The sequence below is a fragment of the Rhinolophus sinicus genome, chromosome 16 (assembly GCF_057876585.1).
Source record: "Rhinolophus sinicus isolate RSI-liver-muscle chromosome 16, RSI-T2T, whole genome shotgun sequence".
Classification (NCBI taxonomy): Eukaryota; Metazoa; Chordata; class Mammalia; order Chiroptera; family Rhinolophidae; genus Rhinolophus; species Rhinolophus sinicus.
Genome location: NC_142516.1, coordinates 77002265 through 77026510, shown reverse-complemented (window position 1 = coordinate 77026510; position 24246 = coordinate 77002265). Strand labels below are relative to the sequence as shown.

The window sequence follows — 24246 nt, the reverse complement described above, 5'->3', positions numbered from 1 at the left end:
AGGCACTTCCATTTATGTCCAACATCCTTACATGTTATGTCTGCGAACATATGGGATTAAGTGAGAGAACAACCTATATACATTGTCTCTAACATCCGATGACCAACCTTGAATTCAGCAATATTTATTACTAACAATATTAGAATATTTTGTTAACTCTTTCGCTGTATTGATTTCAAGTTTTTTTTCAAAATGTGTCAGAAATCTACAAAAAACCAAAAAGTTGATGTTTTGACTTTTATGCATGTAATATTAATAATAACAATTTGAGCTGCTTTGTATATAAATGACATTATTTTATGTGTAAAAATTTCCTATTATTCATTCTTGAAAAACACAAAAATATAGAAAAATGTACATCTGCTTTCCTAAACTTCCTTTCTGGAAGTTCCCATCCGTACTCAGCGGATGGAAATATTCATTTGGATATATCTGACCGTCGCGGCAAAAGGGTTAAGTTTATTGAGTAATTTCTGTGTCCCTAGCCCTTGCTACTAGGGATTTTGCACGTATTATTTCAGTTATTCCCCACAGGACCTAGGGATATAGGTAGCGTTACTCCCATTTTGCAAGTGAATAAATTGAGGAGTAGAGAATTTCACTAACCTGCTAGTCAGTAACTGGTGTAAGAAGTAGGGTTGGGATTCAACGCTAGGTTTTTTGGATTCCGAAGGCCATGGCCCCTGTACTGCACCACTCTGCCTTTACAGTGCCCACTGGCCTCTCTGGTGTGCCAGTCCTCTCGTGGGCCCTTGCCTTCCACTCACCCCAACACATGCTCTTCAGTGTTTGTCCAATAAGTGACTAGTTTTAGAACAGCTGAAAGGTGCAAATATTTTGTCACATATTTTGATGTTAGCTAGTTGTTGAAGCTTCACTCTAACACAACTATATTTTTTACAGGAATTTTTTAAAAAAAATATTTAAAACCATAGAGCATCATGGAAAAAGCTCTGATAGGTAATAAGGAGACGTTGGTTTCAGCCCTAATGTCACCACAGATCAAAACAAGCCGTGAGACCTCCGATGCAGACTTAATTCCTGTGTGCCCCCATTTCCCTCGTTTGTGGAATGAGGAGGTTGAAGTATGTGGTTACGAATGTCCCCACCCATTCTAAAAACATAGGCTTCTATGACTTTTGTTTTTGTGATTCTAAAATGGCTTCAGAGTACAAATATTTCTTAAAGGAGCCTTACTTCTAAATGCAATCAAGAGAAGTGGATAACATTGGAGCTTTCAAATTTCGGGGAAAAAGATATGTACTTTACTCTTCCAACTAAAGCTACATTTTCCATTGCATTTCCAGTCCATCATTCCCGTCAAAAGACAAGCACATAGGTTCTTAAATAATTCATATTGGAGCTTAGATTCCTTGAGGGCCTGGCAAGCTGTAGTCTTGGATAAAATGATGTAAAATATTGCCAATAGCCAATCTCAGGTTGCCAACCCAAATATAAATCCCTCCTTGTTCAGTATATGAATTTATAATGTAAACTGTTTTAAATCATACCTGGTACTAGTGAATAGAATTAAGACGTTATTGAGCAACTCTGAAAATAAGAACTGAGATGATATGGTCTAATTAGTTAAGAATGTGCTATACTTAAAGAAAATTTCACTGCATCATTTTAGACCCAATAAGGAGAAAACTGGCTTCGTGAGCGACTCAGGATCATCTGTCATCAAACATGGGCTCAATCCAGAGAAGGTCTTCATGCAGGTTCATTACTTAAAGGTAAGGGCATCTAAATGGCAGAAGCCCATTATTAGGGTGTGGCATTTTTCAGGTTATACGAGGTCTGACAGTTATGTTCGCGAACTCATCCTAGAAAAAGTGCTACATACCTCATTGCTGAATATCACTACGGTCACCTTCAAAGCGCTTCCCTTGGGAAACTGCACTGACGCCAGTGCCTACTCCACCCTTCAAAGCAATTTTGGAACCCTTTTTCTGGAATGGCCATCAGAGCTGTCGTCGTATTACCGTTGATGTCCTGAATGTCATTAAGCTGTCTTCCTTTCAATATTTCCTTTATTTTCGGGTAAAGAAAGAAGTCATTGGGGGCCAGATCAGGTGAGTAGGGAGTGTGTTCCGATACAATTATTTGTTCATTGGCTAAAAACTCCCTCACAGACAGTGCCGTGTGAGCTGTTGTGATGCAAGAGCCATGAGTTGTTGGCGAAAGTTCAGGCCATCCAACTTTTTCATGTAGCCTTTCCAGCACTTCCAAATAGTAAACTTGGTTAATTGTCCAGTTGGTACAAATTCATAATGAATAATCTCTCTGATATCAAAAAAGTTTAGCAATAGCCTTGCAACAAGTTCGCGAACTTAATTGTCAGACGTCGTACACATAAACAATGAAGATTAGTAACATGGTTGAGGCAAAGTAAAAAAATCATCAACATTGTAAATGACTTCTGACTGGGCAGAGATATCTGATTTTCCAATAATTAAAGCACTTCATATCCAAAAAGTGAGGCACGAATCAAAGAAAGCTGAACCTCCCTTCTGCCCTGTACCTCCCTTCTCTCTGCTTTAAAGAGCAGGATCTTAAAGTTGTCAGGTTCCAACTAGAAGACAGGAGTAAGAAGGATGTATTTTAAGTTGGAAAGGCCTTTTCTGATAGCTGAGGGAGAGAGGAGTTGGGCGCCTCTTCACTTTGGGTCCATGATGGATATCCAGGCTTCCTGTAAACCATGAAAAATGCGATACCATCAACGGATGAATTGAAAGCAAAGTAGTTGTGCATAATTTCTAGGCCCAACCTTAGTGGTAAGAATGTAAAGGGCAGCCTGGGACACATCAGATGGAACATTCTAGATGTGCATAAAGTGCTGGCGGGTAAGCTAGAGTTAACTGTGTGAGCATTTTCTGATGAACCCATAATAGGCATCTTTTTTTCTTCTTCTTTTTCCTTTCTTCTAGGGCTATTTCCTTCTCCGATTCCTTGCCAGAAGACTTGGAGATGACACCTACTTTTCATTTTTAAGAAAATTTGTGCGCACATTTCATGGGCAATTGATTCTTTCCCAGGTAATTTATGAGTCCTCATGAGTCCATGATGTACAGTTGGAGGGGGTGTGGCATGTGGGGACTAGATTATGTGAGTATTAAAAAGCAGAGAAAAGATTTACGATTTAATGCAATAGGAAAAATGGGAAGTTAATGAGGTGGACGTGGGAAGTGTTTCAGGGAGAGTGATCCCTGTAGTTTGGGGACAGTCTGTGACCCAAAGCTCCTGTGCACAGTGATGTGGATAGTTGCATTTCAAGTGACCTTAGAAATAAAAGCAAAACAATCCTGCAACGTTGGAGCCTTTCTATCCTTTTATCTCAGCTTGAATGCCACAGTCTCAGTCACCCCCGCTAAGCAGATTGGCATCCACCCTGTTACTCATTGCCTTCATCGTCCCTGCATTATTTATAATTATATGTTCTATATTTTCATTTATGGACCCATTTGTTTGTTTTCTGTCACCTCCGTTCTATGTATACGCTCATCAAGACCAGACCAGTCCTTTTATTTCACCAGTACTGAATATATGATTGGCACACAGTATGTACACCATATATATTTGATACACAAATAGATTAATAGCAAGATGCACTGAAATGCTCAAAGAAAGACCCTGTCAGCTTATACAGGTGTGGGGCCAAGCTGAGCACAGCAAAAAAGTTTAACAGAGAGGGACCCTCTCTGAAAACAGTGCTTGTAAGTGACAGATAATAGAGGGTGCAACTCCAGTACAGATTGGACCAATGGGTAATTTTGCCATTTGCCGTTTGTGCTCATGTACAGTTTTGAGCTCACATTGTCCACAATGTTATATATAAAGAATGTCCATGTATAATCTGAACACATGGAGGCAAGAGCATGAGTGTAACAAGACTAGATGGCTAGTCCTCGTGTCTACATTCTTTTCATTCTTTTCATTGAGAGAAGAGGGAGTTTTCCTCAACACATATTTGGAAAGGCAACTTGAAAAGTGGCTCAGAAGTCTTATATGTTTGGTTGACTGATTAGCCCAAATGCCTACTGCTAAAAACTACTTCTTACCAAGGTCCTGCATTGTTAAATGAGTGCATTGCATTTACATGACTTCTGAGGTTCTGGTTTCAACTTCCCATGGAACACTTAGTGCTCCTCCCACTAAATCGTTCGGATTTTCTTCTTGTTTTTCTCTTTGAATAATAGCTTTATTGGTTTTTCTATAAAGGCTTTATTGAGATATAATTCACATACCATAAAATTCGTCTTTTTGAAGTGTACGAGCCAGTTGTTTTTAGTATATCACAAAGTTGTGCCACCGTTCCCACTATCTAATTTGAAAACATTTCCATCACCCTCACAAGAAATCCCATGTTCGTTAGCAGTCACTCCCGATTTCAACCTCCCTCAGCCCTTGGCAACCACTAACCTGTTTCTGTCTCTAGGGATTTGCCTATTCTAGACATTCCATATAAATGGAGTCGTATTATATGTAGCCTTTTGTGACTGGCTTCTTTCATTCAACATGTTTTCAAGGTTCATGTTATAGGCATGTTATCAGTACTTTATTCCTCCTTTTATTTTGATTTTTACTTTTTAAATTGTGGTAAAGGATACATACAACTTACCATTTTAACCATTTGTAAATATATAGTTCAGTACATTAGTATTGTTGTGCAACCGTTACCACCGTACATCTCCAGAATGCTTTAATTTTCCCAAACTGAAACTTGGATCCGTTAAACAATAACTCCATGTTCTTCCCTCCCCGTAGTCCCTGGCAGCCACCATTCTGCTTTCTGTCTCTCTGAGTTGACTACTCTAGGGACCTCGTGTAAGTGACATTATACATTATTTGTCCTTTTGTGTCTTATGTCACTTAGCATAATGTCTTCAAGGTTCATCCATGTTGAAGCATGTGTCAAAATTTGCTTCCTTTTTAAGACGTAATATTTCATTATATGTGTAGACCACATTTTGTTTATCCATTTTTCTGTTGATAGATGTTGTGTTATTTATGCCTTTGGCTCTTGTGAATAATGTTGCAATGAACATTAGTGCACAAATATCTGTTTGAGTCTCTGCTTTCCATTCTTTTGAGTATATACCCAAAAATGGAATTGCTAGATTATATGCTAATTCAACTTTGAGGCACTGTCTTACTGTTTCCCACAGTGGTTGCATCATTTTACATTCTCACCAGCAAAGCACAAGGGTTCCACTTTCTCTAACCCTTGTTTTCTTTTTTTTTTTAAATAACCATCCTAGTGAGTGTAAAGTGGTATCTTATTGTTTTAATTTGCATTTCTCTGATAGCTAATGATGTTGAGCACTTTTTCATGTGCTTACTGGCCATTTGTATATCTTTGTTGGAGAAATGTCTATTTAGAAACTTTGCTGATTTTTTTTATTTGGGGTGTCTTTTATTATTGAGTTGTAAGAGTACTTTATATATTCTAGATTCAAGTCCCTTATCATATTATGTTTTGTTAATATTTTCTTCATCACCTAATTGAAGGTCATGAAGATTTAATCCTATGTTTTCTTCTAAGAGTTTTATAGTTTTCACTCTTATATTTAGGTCTCTTATCAATTTTGAGTTAGTTTTTGTATATTGTGTGAGGTAGATGGTCCAGCTTCATTCTTTTGCATGTGAATATCCAGTTTCTCATGACCATTTATTGAAAAGACTATTTTTTCCCTCCATTGAATTATCTTGACACCCTTGTTGAAAATCAATTGACCATAAATGTAAGAGTTTATTTCTGGACTCTCAAGTTTATTCCATTTATCTGTATTTCTGTTCTTATGGCAGTATCATAATAAGTTTGGAAATTACTGCTTTTTCAATTGACATATACTCATTTTTTAAAAAATTCAAGGAATACAGGAAAGTACAAAGAAGAATGTAAAATATCGTTCAAAGTCCCACCTGCCCAAATACCTTAAATTAATATTAGCTGAATGTTATTCTGGAAATTGCACTCTCTATTTCTCTGTCTTTCTATATGTTTTATATGCTATGTGCACATGTATATGGGGTGTGATCAACAAATATGCTGAATGTTTACATTTTTAAAAAATTATTACAGTAAAAGACACATTGCCATTAATCCCCGTCAAAATATGTCTCCTCACTTCCAACACACTTATCCCATCCTTCTTGCCACTTCTGAAGCAGTTCTCGAAGTCCTCTTTCGTGAGTGTCTTTAGTTGCAGTGTCATGGCTGCTCCATGTCCTGAATTGATTCAAAACATTTACCTTTCATGGTCATTTTGACTTTGGAGAAGAGCCAAAAGTTGCACGGTGCCAGATCCAGTAAATAAGGTGGATGAGGCTACACTGTAATGTTTTCATTTGACAGAAATTTCCATACCAGAAGCGATGTGTGACATGGAGCATTTCCATGTGATCACAAAATACAGTGAATGCTGCTGCCGAGTGCCACCCAACGGAAAGGCAGAGTTCTTCAGTACGGGAAGCGGCGGGTCAAACCTTAGTAACAGTGTGTGACAAGTTTCAACTTGTTCGGTGTAGTCGGTCGGGTGTGAGCTACGATTGAGAGAAGTTGTGTTTTAAAGTGTGCTATAAATCATCCTCCACCATGACAATGCTCCATGTCACGTATTGCTTCTGGTATATGGCAATTTCTGTCAAATAAAAAGATGATGGTCCTCATCCACCTTATTCCCCGGATCTGGCACCTTGCGACTTCTGGCTCTTCCCCAAAGTCAAAATAATTCAGAATATCGAGGCAGAGACAACAGTGCAACTAAAGATACTCATGAAAGAAGGCTTCCAGAACTGCTTCAGAAAGTGACAAGAACAATGGCATAAGTGTGTTCAAAGCAAGGGGGGAGAATTTTGAGTGGGATTAATGGTAATGTGTCTTTTTACCATAATAAATTTTTTTTAGTTTAAACATTTACTGTATTGTTTGATCACACCTTGTATGTATGTATAGTATATAGATGCATGTGTACACACATGTATAGATACAAAGATATATTTAGAAATAATTTTATAAAAGTAGGATTATATTACATGTGATCTTTAATGAAATGTTTTAAATTTAGTTTACTTGAATTTAACAAATGAAAAAGAAAGTAAAATGAATAGAAAGGACTTTCCTGAACTTCAGATAAATGTGAGAGATCGTTTCCTAAATGATGCTTCTATGGTTAAAAAACACAATTACAAAAAAAACAACAACAAATCTTTAAAAGATTGAAATTCTTTTTTTCTCTTTAGCTATATATTTTATTTTTAGAAAGCATCAATCAGTTTATTTGTTTTTGTAAAAGATGAGGAAATCAGCAGTTATGTACTTCCACTATTCCCCCCCAACTTTTAATTTTTCTTAATTAAAGTTTTGCATAGTTAAGGTTCATATCATTTATAGTATGTGCTGTAACCATAGTTTTCACAGTTGTTTAGCCTTAGCTTGTATTTAAAGGATTTCAGAATTCACCACCAGTCATTGTACTATGCTTCTATACTCATGAATGCTTTATTTTGACTCAACTCTTTGTTGGCTGAATTTTGATATCAAATTGATGTTCAAGTGGCAGACTCACTGGTTCTGTGATTTATGAGTTCTTATGTGCTTAATTCAGAATGTTTGTTTGTTGCCTTTATATTTGTATCACAAACTAGCTGGGTATAATATTCTTGGGTTGCATTTTCATTTCCTCAGAATTTTGTGGATTACAAACTTCTGGCATTAAATATTGCTATTGAAACTTTTGAAGTCAGCCTACTTTCCCCTCTTTACACCACTCGGATGACAGAAGAATTCTTTGTTTATCTTTGACATTTAATCAAAGATAAAAAAAATTAATCAGAAAATGGCTTGATGTCTGTGAGTCTGTATCAGTTCCCCCCCCCCACCCCCCCCGGAAAACTGTGTATTTTTAGTTACAGTTTCTATTCTTTCTTCTTTCAGTGAAATTACCTTCATTATATCTTTGGATGCATTTTTCTTTTTTTTCCTTGCAGGTGACCACTTATCCTTATGTTATGTCATCTTTGTCCTCCACACTTGTTATTTTCTAATTGCTTTTGTCTTTTTGTTCTTCGTGGCATGTGTTTATCTCAAGCAAAATTATTATTTTTATTAATTTTACTTTATAGCTGTTCTTTTCCTTGCTGTTTCTATTAATGTTCCTATGCTGGTACTATTTTGGTCCTTAATTTATTTCTTTTGCTTTAAAATCTCTTTTCATCTCATTTTGTTGTTTTGTGACCTTGTCTTTGAGCTTTCTTTTTACTGAATTTATGTTCTTATTATGATATTGTATTTAATTTATTTTATTTTATTTATTTATTTTTTTAAGGGGAAATGGGACTTTATTGGGGAACAGTGTGTACCTCCAGGACTTTTCTTCCATGTCAGGTTGTTGTCCTTTCAATCTTAGTTGTGGAGGGCACAGCTCAGCTTCAAGTTGTGATCCTTTCAGTCTTAGTTGTGGAGGGTGCAGCTCAGCTCCAGGTCCAGTTGCCATTGCTAGTTGCAGGGGGCGCAGCCCACCATCCCTTGTGGGAGTCGAGGAATCAAACTGGCAACCTTGTGGTTGAGAGCCCACTGGCCCATGTGGGAATCGAACCGGCAGCCTTTGGAGTTAGGAGCACGGAGCTCCAACCGCCTGAGCCACCAGGCCGGCCCGTATTTAATTTAATTTAATTTAATTTAATTTAATTTAATTTAATTTAATTTAATTTAATTTAATTTATAGTGTAATGCATTCATGGGGAGTTTTCTTCTGTTCCTTGGATTATGTTTTCTTCAAGACTGGAGTCTTTGTCTTTTATGATACGCTTTTTATTTCTGTCTCTCTCTTTATGTGTGTTTTCCTTGTGTTAGTTTGCATAGTTGTCATACTTTTCTTCTTGCTCATTCTTAGCATGAGTAGCACTGCCCTGACCTTTTCTCTATTCTCATATGTATTGGAACATTCTCCTTGATTTCTCTCCCAACTTGTCTTAGACATGTTTTTCTTCTCTTCGGAGCTACAGTTTGAAGCTTGGATATTATGCATGGAGGAGGTGAAGGGGAAGAGCTCCTTGGAGCTGTATATAGCCTTTGTTGCAAGAACTGGCTCCACTAACTCTCGAAATTTTGTTAAGTGTCCCCAGTCAAGATTCTTTTTACCTAATTTGGGTGCAACTTTTTCCCACTGCAGCTACTCTGTCAATTAACATGGTTCTACCTATTCAGCTTGGAGCTGTAGAACCTGTACGATTCATCAGAATGTCATCCTCGGTTGTTTATTTCCCAGGCATTGCTCACCTTTCTCCAACAAACATTTTCATTTCCTCCCAGTCAATAAAAGAGGAAAGGTAAAGGTATTCCTGTTTCTTTCCAAATGTGTGGGTATTTGTGAAAATTTTCAGGGTTTGGGCAATTCACCAGTCCCACTACTGCTAAGCATGAGGTTGGAGGTGGTGCAGGGGGAAGGTTGGAAGCTATGTTGGAATCTTGTGTTTCTTTCCTCAGTTGTCTTTTTGAAGTTTATGCCACAAGGTTGTACGTCTTTCCTTGTTTGGATGCTGCTGGTGAAGTTTTTGCTGATTTTTTTTAATGATTGTGTTTTTGTTTATGTTGCTAGTTAGTTATTGATGAGTAAGGCTGTGATGCAGTTTCTTTACTCAGAAGTCCCAATTTCTTCGTTTTCCAATTTACTTCTTAATCCTTTCCTTTTGAACACCCCACCTCTCCAGCATTTTAGTATTATCATCTTTCTAGCCACAATTAAAACTGTTCTCTTGAGCTTGACAGTGATTTCTTCCTGACCATTTCATTTCTTCTCAATTCTTCCCCTGCCAACACTGTCCTTGCTTCAATGTCTTGATTGTTTGTTTTGCCTTTCCTACCTCCCTCTCCCCATGACCATAGTAATTATTCATAAAACATCTGACAGAAATTACTAATCCTGTGTAATTATCAAGCCAATGACAGTTTATCCAGTGGTATCTACATGCACCTGCTCTTTATTGAGTACTTTGACCAGGACTGAGGAATAATTACCAACTTGCCATCTACCAAAATCAGTGTAATTTTTTTAAAATCATAATGCTTAATGTAGTGTTGTTAGGTGTGAATCAAAAGAAGCTGTCTGGGACTGATCTGATTAGTGTACAGATTATTAGGAGAGTAGGAAATGGAAAAAAAAAAAATTCCTAAAGAATGTGTTTTTTGACTGGGGTGTGGACTTGTAACAGTTGCCAGGGATAGAGATAAAGTTTCATCCCAGCTCATTGTCAAAACAGCAGGGATTTTTTGTTGTTGTTTTGCCTTTGGTTTTAATTATTTTTTTCAGGTATACTGTAGAGGTGGCATTTGTCGCCAGCTGACTTTGTCAATAATTCTAGATCAATATCAATGTCCTAAATCCTGTCAATGATCCTAGAATTAGCTTTGAAGGAAAGCCCTCCTTGTCCAATTAAAATTTTTAAGTTGCTTTTATAAAAGTGCCAACACACTGAAGGAAAGATTGAAGATGGATGAAAGAATTAAAAAGAGGTGGTAAGGGAGGGCGTAATCATGATAGATAATCATAATCTTCTTTGTTATTCTGTTGTGGAGAGTGTGAAAAGCTTCCATGATGAGTCCCCTCCAGGGATATATGCCAGTACACACACACACACACGCACACACACACACAGCATGAAATCTAGCATTTCACTGTTAAAAATTAGGCCTGTGAAAGGAGTAAGAAGGTCCAGGTGGACTGATTCCACTGATAGATGGTACAGTGACTGCCTGGATGAGACCAGGTGTCTTCTTGGATTGGGTGGATTCCAGGACAGAACACCTAGAACATGCACATGGCCTTTGGGAACACAGGCACCACATTTTAGTGTCACTGGAGGCTCACAGGATGTCCAAGAGGGGACTCACTGGGAGCAGCAGTGGCGACCAGGTTATTGTCTCAGCACGAGGAAGAATTCAGGAGCGAGACAGATGCAAGAAAGCTCAGGAAGTTTATTGAAATGAAAGTACATACCTCAGAGGGAAGTGTGGGTGAATTCAGAGAGTGAGTCGTGCAGATAAAGCTCTCACCAGGGGTATTTATATCTCCCGGAGGCTGAAATCATGACGTCCCATTGACGTGGCCCATCAGTTTCTTCCCAGTAGGTGGGATCCTCACTTTCCCGCTTTTTCTTCCTTATTTGGTTCTTTTGGAACTGTCATGGCATCAGGTACATGATGGGAGTCATAGCAACCACAATGTAAATGAGATTATAATGACATTATGATTAGCTAAAGGTCAGGTCCCAGTCATAGGGATTAACTGAGCTGGATGAGACTGGTTCTTGTTTTCCTCCTGCTATGGGTGCTGGATACAGTTACTTGTTACTTGTGTTACCAGTGAGGCACCTCATGTTGTATCCTGGAGGGGGTTGTCAATTTCCTAGGCTACCTATCCTGCCTCATTAGAGATGCTGGAGGTGTTGGGTTTTTGTGACCCAGTGTGCTCCCATAAGGCCTGTCCTCCCCACATTGGTTGGCAGCCTCCATCCAGCTGCTGTGCAGCATGCAGGTCTCAGCTTGAGGCAGGAACAGGCCAATGGCCACCTGCTTGGAGATGGGATAGGTATCTTTTTTTAAAAATGAAGCAGGGTTTCTTGGGGACCTCCTGTATTTTTCTAGTATTCACACAAAATTCTGGAACACTGTGCTCGGCAGTCCTGTAAAGAAAGATCCAATTGTAATTGGAAAATGCAGAAAGGCAGAATTAAGGTTAACTCTGCATTTCCTGGTTCTTATGCAATTAAATTCTCCCCCTTGCCATTGAGTTAATGTAATTTTCCCCCTACATAATTGAGCATAAATTATGGACAAATATGGGATAAGTTGATATGGGCTATAAGGAGATAATGAAGTGAAATTAGTAAGAAATTATATTTACAGTAATTGGATTTTTAAGAAGCAAGAATACTATTTTGCCAAAGAAATATCTGCAAAGTAATCTATTAATATATCAGATTGTGATAAATTAATTTCTAATTCAACATTTTTACAAAATAATAATTAAAATAATGACTTTGAGAACCTCAAGCAAAAGTAATTCTTCACATTCTAAATGTTGCTCTTATTTCCTTTGGTATGTCCGCCCACTCCCCCCCACACACATTGTATCCATTGCAGGTGCAAGAAAGAACTGAAGATATGAGGCATTATTCTATTTTCGGTTATCCCCTTGCAATTTTGACTGCATGATCCATGCTTTACATATTACTTTTGGTTTTCTTTGTATCATTTATTTGAGGTGAAGCAGCAATAGACAAGTAAAGCCTTAGAAGGAAAACAGAGATTGCAAAAAATAAATTTTTCATTAGTGCCCTTCATGGGGAGACTTTGCCTCTGGAAGAAATGGACCTAACCACCCATAAACTCAAAGAAAGGGATGGCTGGCTTCACCGGCATAGTGATGGCTATGCTTAGTGCGATGATAGAAAAAGAACACCTTGTCATACAAATTGTTTGCAGACTTCCATTCCTCTGGAATTCCATCTGTTTGTAATCCAAAGGTCTGTGCTGCTGCTGCCATCTCACACTCTGAGTTAAATGGAAGTCATCAGAGCCCTGCACTGACCCTGGATCTACAGGCTCGGTTTTGCGGCCAGGGAGCGGGTGGGGCTTCCACCTGGAGGGGTGCTCATTGAGCAGTGTCATCGTTGGTAGTCTGAGCTTACACACATGTGTCCTCTCGAAAAGATTTGTTTTAAAAGATTTTAATTTATTAAAAGAAAAACTTCAAGTATAGATCCCAAGAAAGTTCAATATTATTCGTGTTTGCTTCATGTTCTGTATTTTTCCAAAATATATCTTATCAAACTTCCTGATGATGGAGGGTTAACACTAGTGTAGCAAATAAAAATGCACAACACCCAGTTAAATTTGGATTTCAGATAAACACCAAATAAGTAATTTTTTAGTGTAAGTATGCCCCCAATTTAACTGGGCGTCCTATATTTTATCTGACAAACTTAGTTGAGACCAAATCAAGATTCCCGGATTAGATGGACTAAAAAGATTGGTCACAATATTCAAGGTGCAAGTTAAATATAAGTGTGATTTTGAACATTGGTGTGTGAATTTTTTTCAGGCCCTGTGGTACTGCAATTATGTTTTAAAAGAGTCCTTATCTTTTAGAGATATTTACTGAAACATTGATTGATGAAATTATGTAATATTTGTGATTCACTTCCAACTAGTACAGGAGGCAGATAAGTGAATGGGGCAGATTGGCTGTGGGTTGATGGGCACATGAAGGTTAATTATACTCTTTTATCTACTTTTGAATGTGTTTGAAATTTTCCGTAGTAAAGGAAACAGTGGGTGTGTGTGTTAAGTCGTGCCTTTAGAATTAAAAAAATCTATTATTGAAACATCCTAAATGTCAAACAAATGAGGATTTGCACAGTGGCCCTAGAAGAGGCTGCAGATGGAGGCAGGGACCGTGAATAATTTCTGGAATTGTGATATCTGTATTTCTCCATTAGGATATTGTCTAGTTAGTCACTAGCCTCGAAGAGTTGAGATTGTTCAGTATGTGACAAGATCTCTAGGGAAAGCTCATGAAGAGGAGAACGGGTTAAGTACAGAGGGGCTGTGCTCTATGCTATGGCCAGCCTTTTGAACAAAGTAAAACACAAAATGAAATACACTGGGTTAAGTCAAAGTAACAAACATTACATTTTTCAATTTGTTTGTAGTTTTTACAAAACAAATCTATTTAACTGATTGGATTAAAGCCCTGGTAAATTAATAAGTTGAGTATATAGTCTAATAATTCAGCATAGGCCTAGCTTCTCTAGCAGGTGAGCTGTGAGCAGCTGGGAACGCTCGGTCTCTGGCATGCCTCCTGGCAGTTATTCATTGAAGGATATCGTTAATGGTTTGCTTTTTTCTTATTCCAGGATTTCCTTCAAATGCTGTTGGAGAACATCCCAGAAGAAAAAGGGTGAGGACCAATTTAGGAATTAAGAGCCCAGTTTTACTTTTAATCTTTAAAATGACCCTGCCATTGTTGAGCTTGTTACAACTGAGAAAGTTCAATCTTCCTCTTTTAGTAGAGGCAGGGACCTAGCCCAGCCAGCAGGAGTCCGGGGACAATCGACAAAATTTTGAAATGGGCCCACATAGATATTGGAAGCCAGCGGGCACAGCGGGGAGCCCCTGAGTCGCGAGCCCCCAAAGTGCTTTCTGAGGCAAGCCAAGGACACTGTGGTCTCAGCTGCAGTGGAAAAGAATGGAGGAGAGGAAAGTTCTAAAAGTTAGGGTGGCTCTACTTAACATGGCCTAATATGAGGAAACACTGTTTAATTGAAGGTAAAAAAATAGTGTAGTGGTAAGAGTCCGGGTTTGGAAGTCAGGCTCTTTTGAGGTTCTAACCCCAGCTCTGCCCCTTCCTAATGATAGCATTTGGAGCAGGTCACTTCACCCCATCAAATTTCTGTTTTCCACCCTCTCTGGCAGGGTTTCATGGAGTGTCAAAGGGGATAACATATATGAGAAGCTGGTTCTCAATTAACGATTGGTATAGTTATAACAGTAATCATCTTCTGTGCATTAGGCACGCATATAGGATTTACATAGAATAGATCACTGGATCCATTACAGCACTCTCCTCCATCATCACCATCACCATCACCACCATCATTATCATCACCATCACCACCATCATCATCACCATCATCACCATCATCATCACCATCACCATCATCACCATCATCACCATCATCATCATTGTGATTATTATAAGCCTGTACTCTTGGGAGGTTACTATATGCAGGCCCCAGCTAATCCTCCAAACACCACTATCTGGTGCGTTGTGTTTCCATCCCAGTTTTACAACAGGAAGACTAAGGTACCGAGGGTCTGAGGAAGCGCCAGGGCCCTTACCGCTGTATGTGGTGGGGCTGGGGTTTGCTCTCTGGCAGCCTGGCTCTGGAACCTCTGCTCTCATCCACAGTGTTTGAAATGAGGAGACTGAGGCTCCCAGAGATTATGCAACTTTCCAAGACCCCTTAGTTGGCAAGGGAGCTAGCGCAGACTGGATGAGGGCTGTCAGGCTCTCGCCCACGCTCCCTGCAGTACGAGTCACTGCCCTGGAAAGGAAGACACCCTTTTCCTTGGAGGGGGAGGTATCCCGTTTTAGTCTGGCTGACCACCTCCAGGCATCCAAGGAGGAGCTTGAAGGCCGACATCAATGTTTAGATTAGATTCATTCCAACGCTTTCCTTCTCATTGCCCATCTTAATTTAGGCACTCAAAGTGAACACCCTGAAACGTAACTTCTAATAGCAAAATTGGTATTCAGACATTAAAGGGGGGCATCTTGAGAAATTAAACATTGCTTTGAAGAAGAGCCAACATTACTCTCCTTTCTGACCTACACACAGTTTTAGCCGTTTTTATGCTCAGAACAGATTTTCAAATGTGGAAATGAATTGTTTCACACAGACATCGACTTAGATCCATGCAAGGCTAGACACCTCCATCTCGACAAGCCTGTCTTACAGGCAGCCTACTTTGGGGGTCTTAAAGGTAAGGTGTCAGGCCTTATGTGACAAGGAGGTGACATGAAATTCAGGGGAGGATCCAGGGACCATGAGGATGTGGAGATTTTTTTCTAAGAATTAGATTTTTGCTTTGCCATTTCTGTTTAAACTCCCTATCTTCTACCTTTTGCCTCCAATTCTTGCTTCAACAGGTAAAAGTGTTATTGTTAGGCTTTTATAAAAAATCAGATGGGAGCACACACACATAAAGCAAAACAGTGCATCATACAGAATTAACATAGCCACGTTATTTGATAAATTCCTGGATTTCTATATCTTCCCGTTTGCCTTTTGATGCTGAAGGAAGTCTTATCCAGGGAGATTGCATGGGGCTGTAGTCATTGGCCAAGAAAATTAGCTTTGTCAGGAGACTTTTCGAAGGAAGTGTGTGGCTGGTTTTGGAAGGTCTGAACTATTTCAGATTTATCATCTTTTCTTTTTAAGCAGAAATATGGGTTTTCTTAATGCAAAAATCACATCAGATATGGTCACCATTCCTAAGGTCAAGAATAATAGTTTACGCGGAAGATTTTTTTTTTTCCCTTTTCTTTTGTACCTACCCTGGAATAAGTTTTCAGGTATGCTGATAGAATGGAGTGGTTTCCTTAGGAGCTAATGCAGGGGGGAGAAAAAGAAGAAAAGAAAATTAATAGAAATGGTATATTACCTCCTATTACCGAAGTCTCTTTCTGAGTAATGACTATGCAGTCTTTCAGAATAACTTCTTCGGGCACAAATACAGTGATTTTCATGGAGGCAACACAGTGCATTTTTAGTTTGGGAAGTCTTTCTTTTTACCCTCTTCCTAATAAGGTTATGGAGTTCATTTGATGGCCCTGAGCCCTCTGGCTCTGGGGGACCTGGATTTTATCATTGTGAATATTTATTGAGGTGACACACTGTGGGCCCACAAAGAAACTTTTGTTGTGGTTGTGGAAGTTAAGAGCAGCGTCTCTGTTTAATGGTGGCCAGCGATCACCAACCTTCCCCTTTGAGGGGAGGGATACCTCTCCCAGTTAGGATGCTGTGTTGGCTAGCAGGTTTAAGCTTCTTTTTAAAATTCACCTTAACAGTTAAGGCAATTTCATTCGCACAGTAAACCTATTTCAGCAAGTATACTGGAATACTTTTTGAAACTCAAACATCTTCTTCCCTGCTAACTAATCTCAGAATCTAAGTCAGCTATTGAAACAGACTGTTTACCCTGTTACCTATGCAGCATATTGTACCAATTTTATCTAGGTCTCCAAAGGCCCCACACCTATCCCTGGAGCCTCTAATCTTTGGCCCCGTTGCAAAATGATCCTCAGGCACATCTGTTAGGCACGTGAGCGAGCTGTTCTGAAGAGGGCGAGGTTTTTCAGAGGAGACCAGCCAGTCAGTATTCGGAGCTAGCACCCTCCATGTCATACTGCCTCTGCGTCGTCCTCTCGCTTCGATCCATTTAACATTCTCTGTTGAGCACCTCCCAACCAGGCTTTAGGCTGGACACTAGGGAACAGAAAGGAATAAATTCCATGCCTACCCCTCGGGGTCTTTTCATCTGCTGAAGACATCTGTGAACAGATCATTACGACTCAGTGTAGTAAGTGCTCTGTGAGCTTCCCAGTCCTGGGTGCACGAAGAAAGGTCTCTGCAGTCCTAGCCTCCAGCCTTTAGGCAGAGGTACCACTGAAGGTTTAAGTAGAGAAGTGCCATCTGCAGATTGGAAGATGCTCTGGGGGGCAGTGTGGAAGGTAGGTGGGGGTGGGGAGAACTAGAGGTCAGGAGACCAATTAGAAACCAATACAGCAGTTCACTCAAGAGATCTAGAGCTGGAACCAAGGCAGGGATGGTGGTGGCAGCAGTGGGGTTTGAGAGTAATGAACAGATCTGAGAGAGATTGCAGAGGGCCGCAGATAAGACGGGGTGACGGGTTGTGAAAGGGGAATGGAGGAGTCCAACATGAGCCCGACTTTTCCCTCTTGGCCACTCAGTCACATCTGAAGTCGAGCTGGAGATACTGGGGCAGCTGTTTTTGTCTCGGGAATCCGTGTGGCAAAGAAGGAGTGGGAGGGAAAGCATTTGAAAGTGGAGGCAGGGAGATGAGTTGTGTTTTCGACATCTTCAGTGAGAGGTTTGTGTTTAAAAGCTGATGTTTTATGAGACCAGGGGAAGGAAAAGCTAGACATGCTTAGAAGGACATCCAGACAAATCCTTATCCAATGTACCCTGCCACCTGATACTGCAACAGTATCGACAGCTGCCGGTTCTTTCTTTGCTCTTCAGTTATTGTATTTGTGTTGGTTTTAATTCAATACTTTTCCTCCCCCACGGAGCTCGGGTGTACTTGTGTTATAAAATGTTGCGTCAGCAACCTTCATTATCTACCCAAGCACAAATAGCTTGTTTGATTAGGAAAATAAATAACCATGTGCATAGCTTTGCGTTGTACATGATTTGTGACCACATGTGGAAAGGACACTTAAAAACATCAATTACTGAAATTGAAAACCCACACAGAAGGTAGGTTGTGTTCCAGAATAAGAGCATTTTTCCACTTCAGACTCAGTACTGAAGTTCCCAGAGCTTGCCTCCGTCTTGTTCCTGCACTCTCAAGGTTCTTTCCATTTATCCCTAAGTTCATGTGCCAGGTGCTGGACCATGGGGCTTTCCTTCAGAAGCACGGATAGAACGTGATCTTTAGAATTTCAAGAGGCTGAAGATGGGACTCAGGAGTGATAAAGACATTTCTCCTGATCAGCAACAAGTCCACAGGCACAGGTAGCAGATATGGCTGACTGATACCTCCCCGTCCTGGTCAGCCCACCCTCAGAAATGCACTGCATGAGCATCACAGCACGTGCACTGCCATCTCCACACAAGCCTGAGCTACTTCTACGTACTCGAACGTCTGGAAGAGAAGAGCCGTCGGTCACTTGCTTGGCTTCTAAGCAACATCGTGCCAGGCCGTCCAACATAGTGTTTCCCCTGCTGCATTAACAACCTGTGACCACATTTATAGCTCACAGAGCCTGCAGACGGAACTCTGAAACACAGAGTTGCCCTACAGGACTTTGGAGTTCAGCAAGGGATCTCCCTAGCTCAAGGACTGACCCACCTGCTGCTCCCGAGACCCCAGAGGCTTCAGTCAGGAGCGGAAGTGCCGCCCACGGGCACAGGTCCTGAGGGCGAGTAGCCGAGTCTGTGTATTGTTAGCTGTCCATACAAAATCAATTTCCATAGTGATCAGACATGCAGAAGAGTAATTTCCTGTAAGTCCTGGGTCCCAGGGAGGTGGAAATGCGTCTGCTTGTCTGTTGTGATGATTTAAGCCACATAACCTGGGGGGGAGGGGGATTAGACTCTGCATGTCTTGGTTAGAAAAAGTCAGCTTTCCGCTTCACTGCTGCTGTACATCCACACCCAGACCTAAAAATTCACCTGCACCGTCATCTCAATAGTTACGGTCAGACAGCAAAAGCTACACATTATCTTTTTTTCCTAAAACATGCAGTCCATTTCTTCCCTGAGAATTAAGCATTTTCACGCAGTCTCTCATAATTTCCTGGGGAGGTAAGGCCACTTAGAGGATCCTAGAACAATTTTTTAGCAGCTGGAGTTAACGCTTTCATCTTCCTCTCGGAGTGTAACACCTACTCCACGTTAGCCTTAGCGACCTGCAGACAGGCCTAGGTGCGGTGTGATAGCAGCGCTGATACTGGGAGTCTGGGAGCCCCGTCTTGTCTTCAGCCCTTTGTCTGGATTGACGTTGACCAGTCTTCTTATGCTGCAGTTTCTCCATCTGCTAAAAAGCCGCACAACAATTGACACCCACTTCACGAGGATATTACGAGGAATGAAGTGATAATGGTTATAAGATGCTTTGAACTTTTCCAGAAGAAAGTGATCTGAAAACACATGTTCTCTTCCCTCAAGAGGGAGTGTCTTTTGCTCCTGGATGCAGCTGACCAGTGAACTCTCCTGCCCTCACTCTTTTGCCCCTCTCACGGGTCTCCCCATCTCTTCAGAACTCTAATCCAAGTGCAGACAAACAGGGCAACCGCAGCAGAGGCCCGACCATCTTCAGCAAGAGAGATGTGAGCAAGAACGAGGGGTCAGCATGTTTGGAGCAGACTTGTCTGCACCGTAATCATAAAGTGATGTATCAGCCTGCCTGAGTTCAGCACAGAAAGAAAAGTGGGGCTCTGCAGCCGGACAGCGTAGGTTTGAATCCTTACTCTTCATAGTTACTGTGTGGCCTTGGATAGGCCCCTTAACCTCTTGGAACCTTTATTTGCTCATCACTAAGATGGGGATAATAATATTTGTCTTGCACAGATATTGTAAAGTTTAAATGAGATTTTGTTTGTAGTGTGTGGTACATAGTAGGTGTTCAGTAAGCAATAACTACTCCTTTTATACCTTTACATGGCAGTGGATAGAGGCATTTTGTTTTGTTTTTGGTGCCACTGTATAATAGTATGTGTGTGTGTGCAAATACTAAATACGGCAAAATTTGTCTTAATACTTTCCAGTGAAATAACCCTCACAGTTGGCCTGGCCGGTTGTCCAGGTTGTAGACTGTAGTATGGATTGTATGTGGGCATACACATTCTAGGGAAAGTCATCCTGCAGAGAGCCATGGGGCCCCTTGTCCTCACACCGTCTCTCACCCCTCCAACAGGACCTGCCCAGCACTGCCCTCCACTTTCATCCCCTGCGTCCCACCTCCATTTAGGCCTCCTCTCGTCACCTATCGTTTGAATACATTCACAGCCTCCCTTTTAGTCTCCCTGCTTCCAGCTTCTTCTCTCTCAGTTATTCTTCCTCAGCTCCATTCTGTTCGTGCCATTCTGCAGCCTTGCTTCTGAGTCTCCTTGATGAAGCCATGGCTCAATGGCAAGACTTCAGGGGCCTCACAGGACACCCCAATTCCTTTCACATCTCATTCTATGTGCCAGCCCAGCTGGCCATTTCTCTGAGCCACTGCCTCTGCTCTCCTTGCCCTGTCGGTACTTTCCTTTTGTTTCTACTGGTCCCATTGTTCAGAATAACACAGCCTTCCTCCGTGACAGTTCAAGCCTGCCTCCTTTAAGAAGACTCCCCTAATGCACCTCCTGTTGTCCTCCTTCCTGAAGCAGTCAGGGCCCCTTCCATACATGTAGGTCCCCACATCTCTCCACAGGCACGGGCAGCATTCTGACTCACGTCCTCTGTGCCCCTGTCAGACAGCCTGGCAGTGGGGTTTCCCATGTCAGCCTTCCCCAGTCCGTTCTCTCCCTCCCTCCCTGTATCCCTCCTTTTCTTCTCTCCTTCTCTTGTGCCCAGTGGGTATCCACCGAGTGTTTGGCACATAGAGAAGCTGCTGCCTATCCTCAGTCTCTGGTGAAGACCCGGACCTCACTCAGTAACATTCCAGCACTCAATTCCCCAGCTCCTCCCCATGCCACCCCTAAAGAAGTGTCTTCAAGCTGTATCCCCGAAGGAAATTTATGTCCGTGTCCTCTTACACACTCCTCCACGAGCATGCACAACAGCTGTTTACCATCTTTTGTGGACTCACTCGGAAATGGCTATGAAGTCATTCCCCAGACTTCTCTACTTGAGGATATTTAATCCCAGTGCCCTTGACCTCCCTCTTTGATCATCCCTCCTACTCTTTTCTAAATTCTTTCTAAATTCTCCATCTTCCTCTGAAGTTGGGGAAGGCTTAAGACTAACGTTTTCCTAGAATGCCATAGCACAGTGAAGCTCAGGTCGGAGTCAGCCTCTTGCTAGGGCTCTCCTTAATGTCCCTTGAAGGACCAGTGACAGGAGCTTTTGGCCCTAGGGCTCCAGACACAGGAGTGTCCTGTCTGGCTGGAAAAGAAGCGAATGAATGGGCTGCTTAGGGAAAAGCACCAGTGAGGGAAGGACAGAGAAGAAACGGGCCCTTGCCCCTAAATCAGGGCAGACACAGAGAAGGCCTATAGCCTCCCCAGCGGCTCGCGCCCCAGGGCAGGAACTTGACCCCCACAAGTGACCTGACCTAGGTCCTCCCTCCCCACCCCCTCTCCGACCAGACAAGGTGGGAATGTCTACATTCCTTTCAAACAAGAGCAGGGCTTCACTGAGCATCTTGTCCTCAATGGAAATTCTAAAATGTCTCTTACCTTCCAGCCTCACAGTCTCCATCAGAAAACAACTTCACGCCTCCTTGGACACTTATCTAAAGTGGCCCCTTCAACCCCACTTTCCTCCTCCTGGCAGAGCAGTTATGCCAACTAAGGGCATTTCCAGCGCCTCTCCCTGCTGCCAACCAAGTAAATCCAGTCCAAGAAAGAATCATGATGTCGATGTGAGGGGCTCTGGGAGCTTGTTCCTCTCATCCAGGCGCCCCCGCGTGTGTTCGCACACATTCACACACAGGCACATGAGTGCGCACACACACTTCCACACTCACTCCCACACTCTCACAGCTTATGGAGGGGGCTTGGCCATTTGCACTGAGTTTGGTGCTGTTAAATGACAACAGAGAAGCAGTGGGGACAGGCCCAGGGATGACAGCACCTGACCTTTCATACGAGGCATGTCCTGCAGCCCCACTGAGTCTGGGAACCTGGACCAGCGGCCTCGGGGGTTTTACCACTGTGTTTCCCCGAAAATAAGACCTAGCCAGACCATCAGCTCTAATGCGTCTTTTGGAGCAAAAATTAATATGACTCGGTCTTATATTAAACTATTTTGTAAAATATTATAAAATTTATAAAATATTATAAAATCATTTTATAATATTTTATAAAATATTTTATATAACATAATACAATATCATATAATATAACACTATAATATGAGGTATAATATAATACCTGGTCTTATATTAATTTTTGCTCCAAAAGACCCATTAGAGCTGATGGTCCAACTAGGTTTTATTTTCGGGGAAACACTGATCTCCCCCAGATTCACTTCTGCCCTCTCCTCTTCCCCAGCCTGATACCACAGGTGGGTATCATCTTGAAAATGAATCCAAAACACTTTCCCTGCTTAGTCCCTCTTTCCCCCTGTGTATTTTTTCTGTTTTGAAATAGCAGCGGTCACCTCTTTCAGCTGCCTTTGCTCTTGCCCTGGCCAGCAGAGACAAAATGCACCAGTGACATGCTTCTCCCTGGGGAAGAAAAGGAAGGGGACAGAGCAGTCAGCCCCTCCTTCCCAGTGCCCCCAGGCCCGTGGCTCCCCCCCACCTGTCTCCCTGTGCCCGGCCACAGCACAGCCCACCTGGTGAAGGGAGCACTGGGCCTTCAGCACCTCAATTAACAAATGCAGACTGCACCCATCTTTTCACAACTTCTTTTACAATTCCAAAAGGAAAGAAGGGAGGGAATACTATACATAGAAAATGTAATATATAAAATGTAAAATACAAAAAGATACATATCTTAACAACTTGGGAATATCTTACTGGGAAAGGTGATTATTGTCTTAAAAAGGAATAATTTCTATTGCGTGAACAGTGAAATGTGTTTTCATTCATTCAAATAAGAAACGTCCATAAGGATCCTCTTTTATACCAATAACTGTTTCAAGTGCTGGGTTAGGAAGTGAGTAAAACAGGCATGGACCCTGATCCCAGAGAGCTTCGATCCAGTGAGGAGACAGTTAAAATCTAGTAACCAAACAAATCTCAGTCACAAACCGTGATGGATGCTATAGCACAGAGGACAGGGAGCATGGTGGATATGCCACACCCAACCTGGAAGAGGGCTCAAGGAAGGCCTCTGTGAGCGGAGGTTCCGGGCATGAGCAGGAGTTTTCTAGAAATGGGGGAGGAATTGCTTCAAACTTAAGGAAGACAGGAAGGCACAACTTAAAGTCCTTTGACCCTAAATATACTGGATACTTGGTACATTTAAGGAGAATTCAAATCAGCAGGGCATGAAACCAAAAGGATTTCAGCTGACTTTGGACCAGACGTAACAAGTAATCACAGTATTTCAAATAAAGCAGAATGTGGGCTTGCTGGAAAGCAGAGGCCGTGGAAACCTCGCGAGTTCCATTCATCTGAGCCTCTCTGTGCTCCAAGAGTGGTTTGTATCACTTTTGCTTGTCGTAGCTCATCGTCACCATAAAGTTCGAATTTCATTTGGATGCACCAAGTGCTGTAATGTTCAGGTTTCACTTGCGGCACCACTCTCAGGAAGCTGTCAGGCCTGGTGTGTCTTATGAACATGACCTGTCCTCCCTGAGTTGGCTCCCAGCCAAAACGTTTCTCTCAGAGCAGTAAAGCCACCTCTCGTGGTCTGCCTCGGATTCTTCTATTTCATCCTACTGACCATAGACAAGCTGCACTGCTTTAACCTGGGACAGCGGTGCTCTGTCCAGAGAACAGGTATTTCTCTGGAAGGTCGATGCTGTGATGTGCCTAAATAGTTAGAGAGACCATTCTGTGTGCAGTGCTTTTAATCCTTGGCTTGTTATTGTTTTATTTTTAAAGGCTTGAGTTGTCTGTTGAAAGCATCTTCCAAGACTGGCTTGAGAGTTCCGGAATTCCACAGGTGAGCTCCAGATAACTGACTGCTTTAGGGGAGGCAGTGGAGAAGTACAGCTTGCCACTTATTGTATCAATCATGACAATGATTTACTTACATATTTATCAATATGAAAATAATCATCATTCTGAGTTGGAATATCCCTGAATCGGGAGATGATGGTCTCCCGCCCCTT

General features: G+C 41.5%; 1 protein-coding gene across 7 annotated transcripts in view; it reads left to right on the top strand.

Annotated features, from left to right (window-relative positions):
• The window catches only part of AOPEP (aminopeptidase O (putative)), a 348549-nt gene that overhangs the window by 227052 nt on the left and 97251 nt on the right, over positions 1-24246 (top strand). For all 7 annotated transcript variants that reach the window (XR_012495672.2, XM_074330240.2, XM_019711974.3 and 4 more), the window contains exons 8-11: positions 1634-1736; positions 2931-3038; positions 13921-13964; positions 24017-24077. Coding sequence is in view for 6 of the 7 variants with exons in the window: in XM_074330240.2 (XP_074186341.2) it covers positions 1634-1736; positions 2931-3038; positions 13921-13964; positions 24017-24077 (316 nt within the window). In the remaining variant the exon portion in view is untranslated. The remainder of the gene's footprint in view (positions 1-1633; positions 1737-2930; positions 3039-13920; positions 13965-24016; positions 24078-24246) is intronic.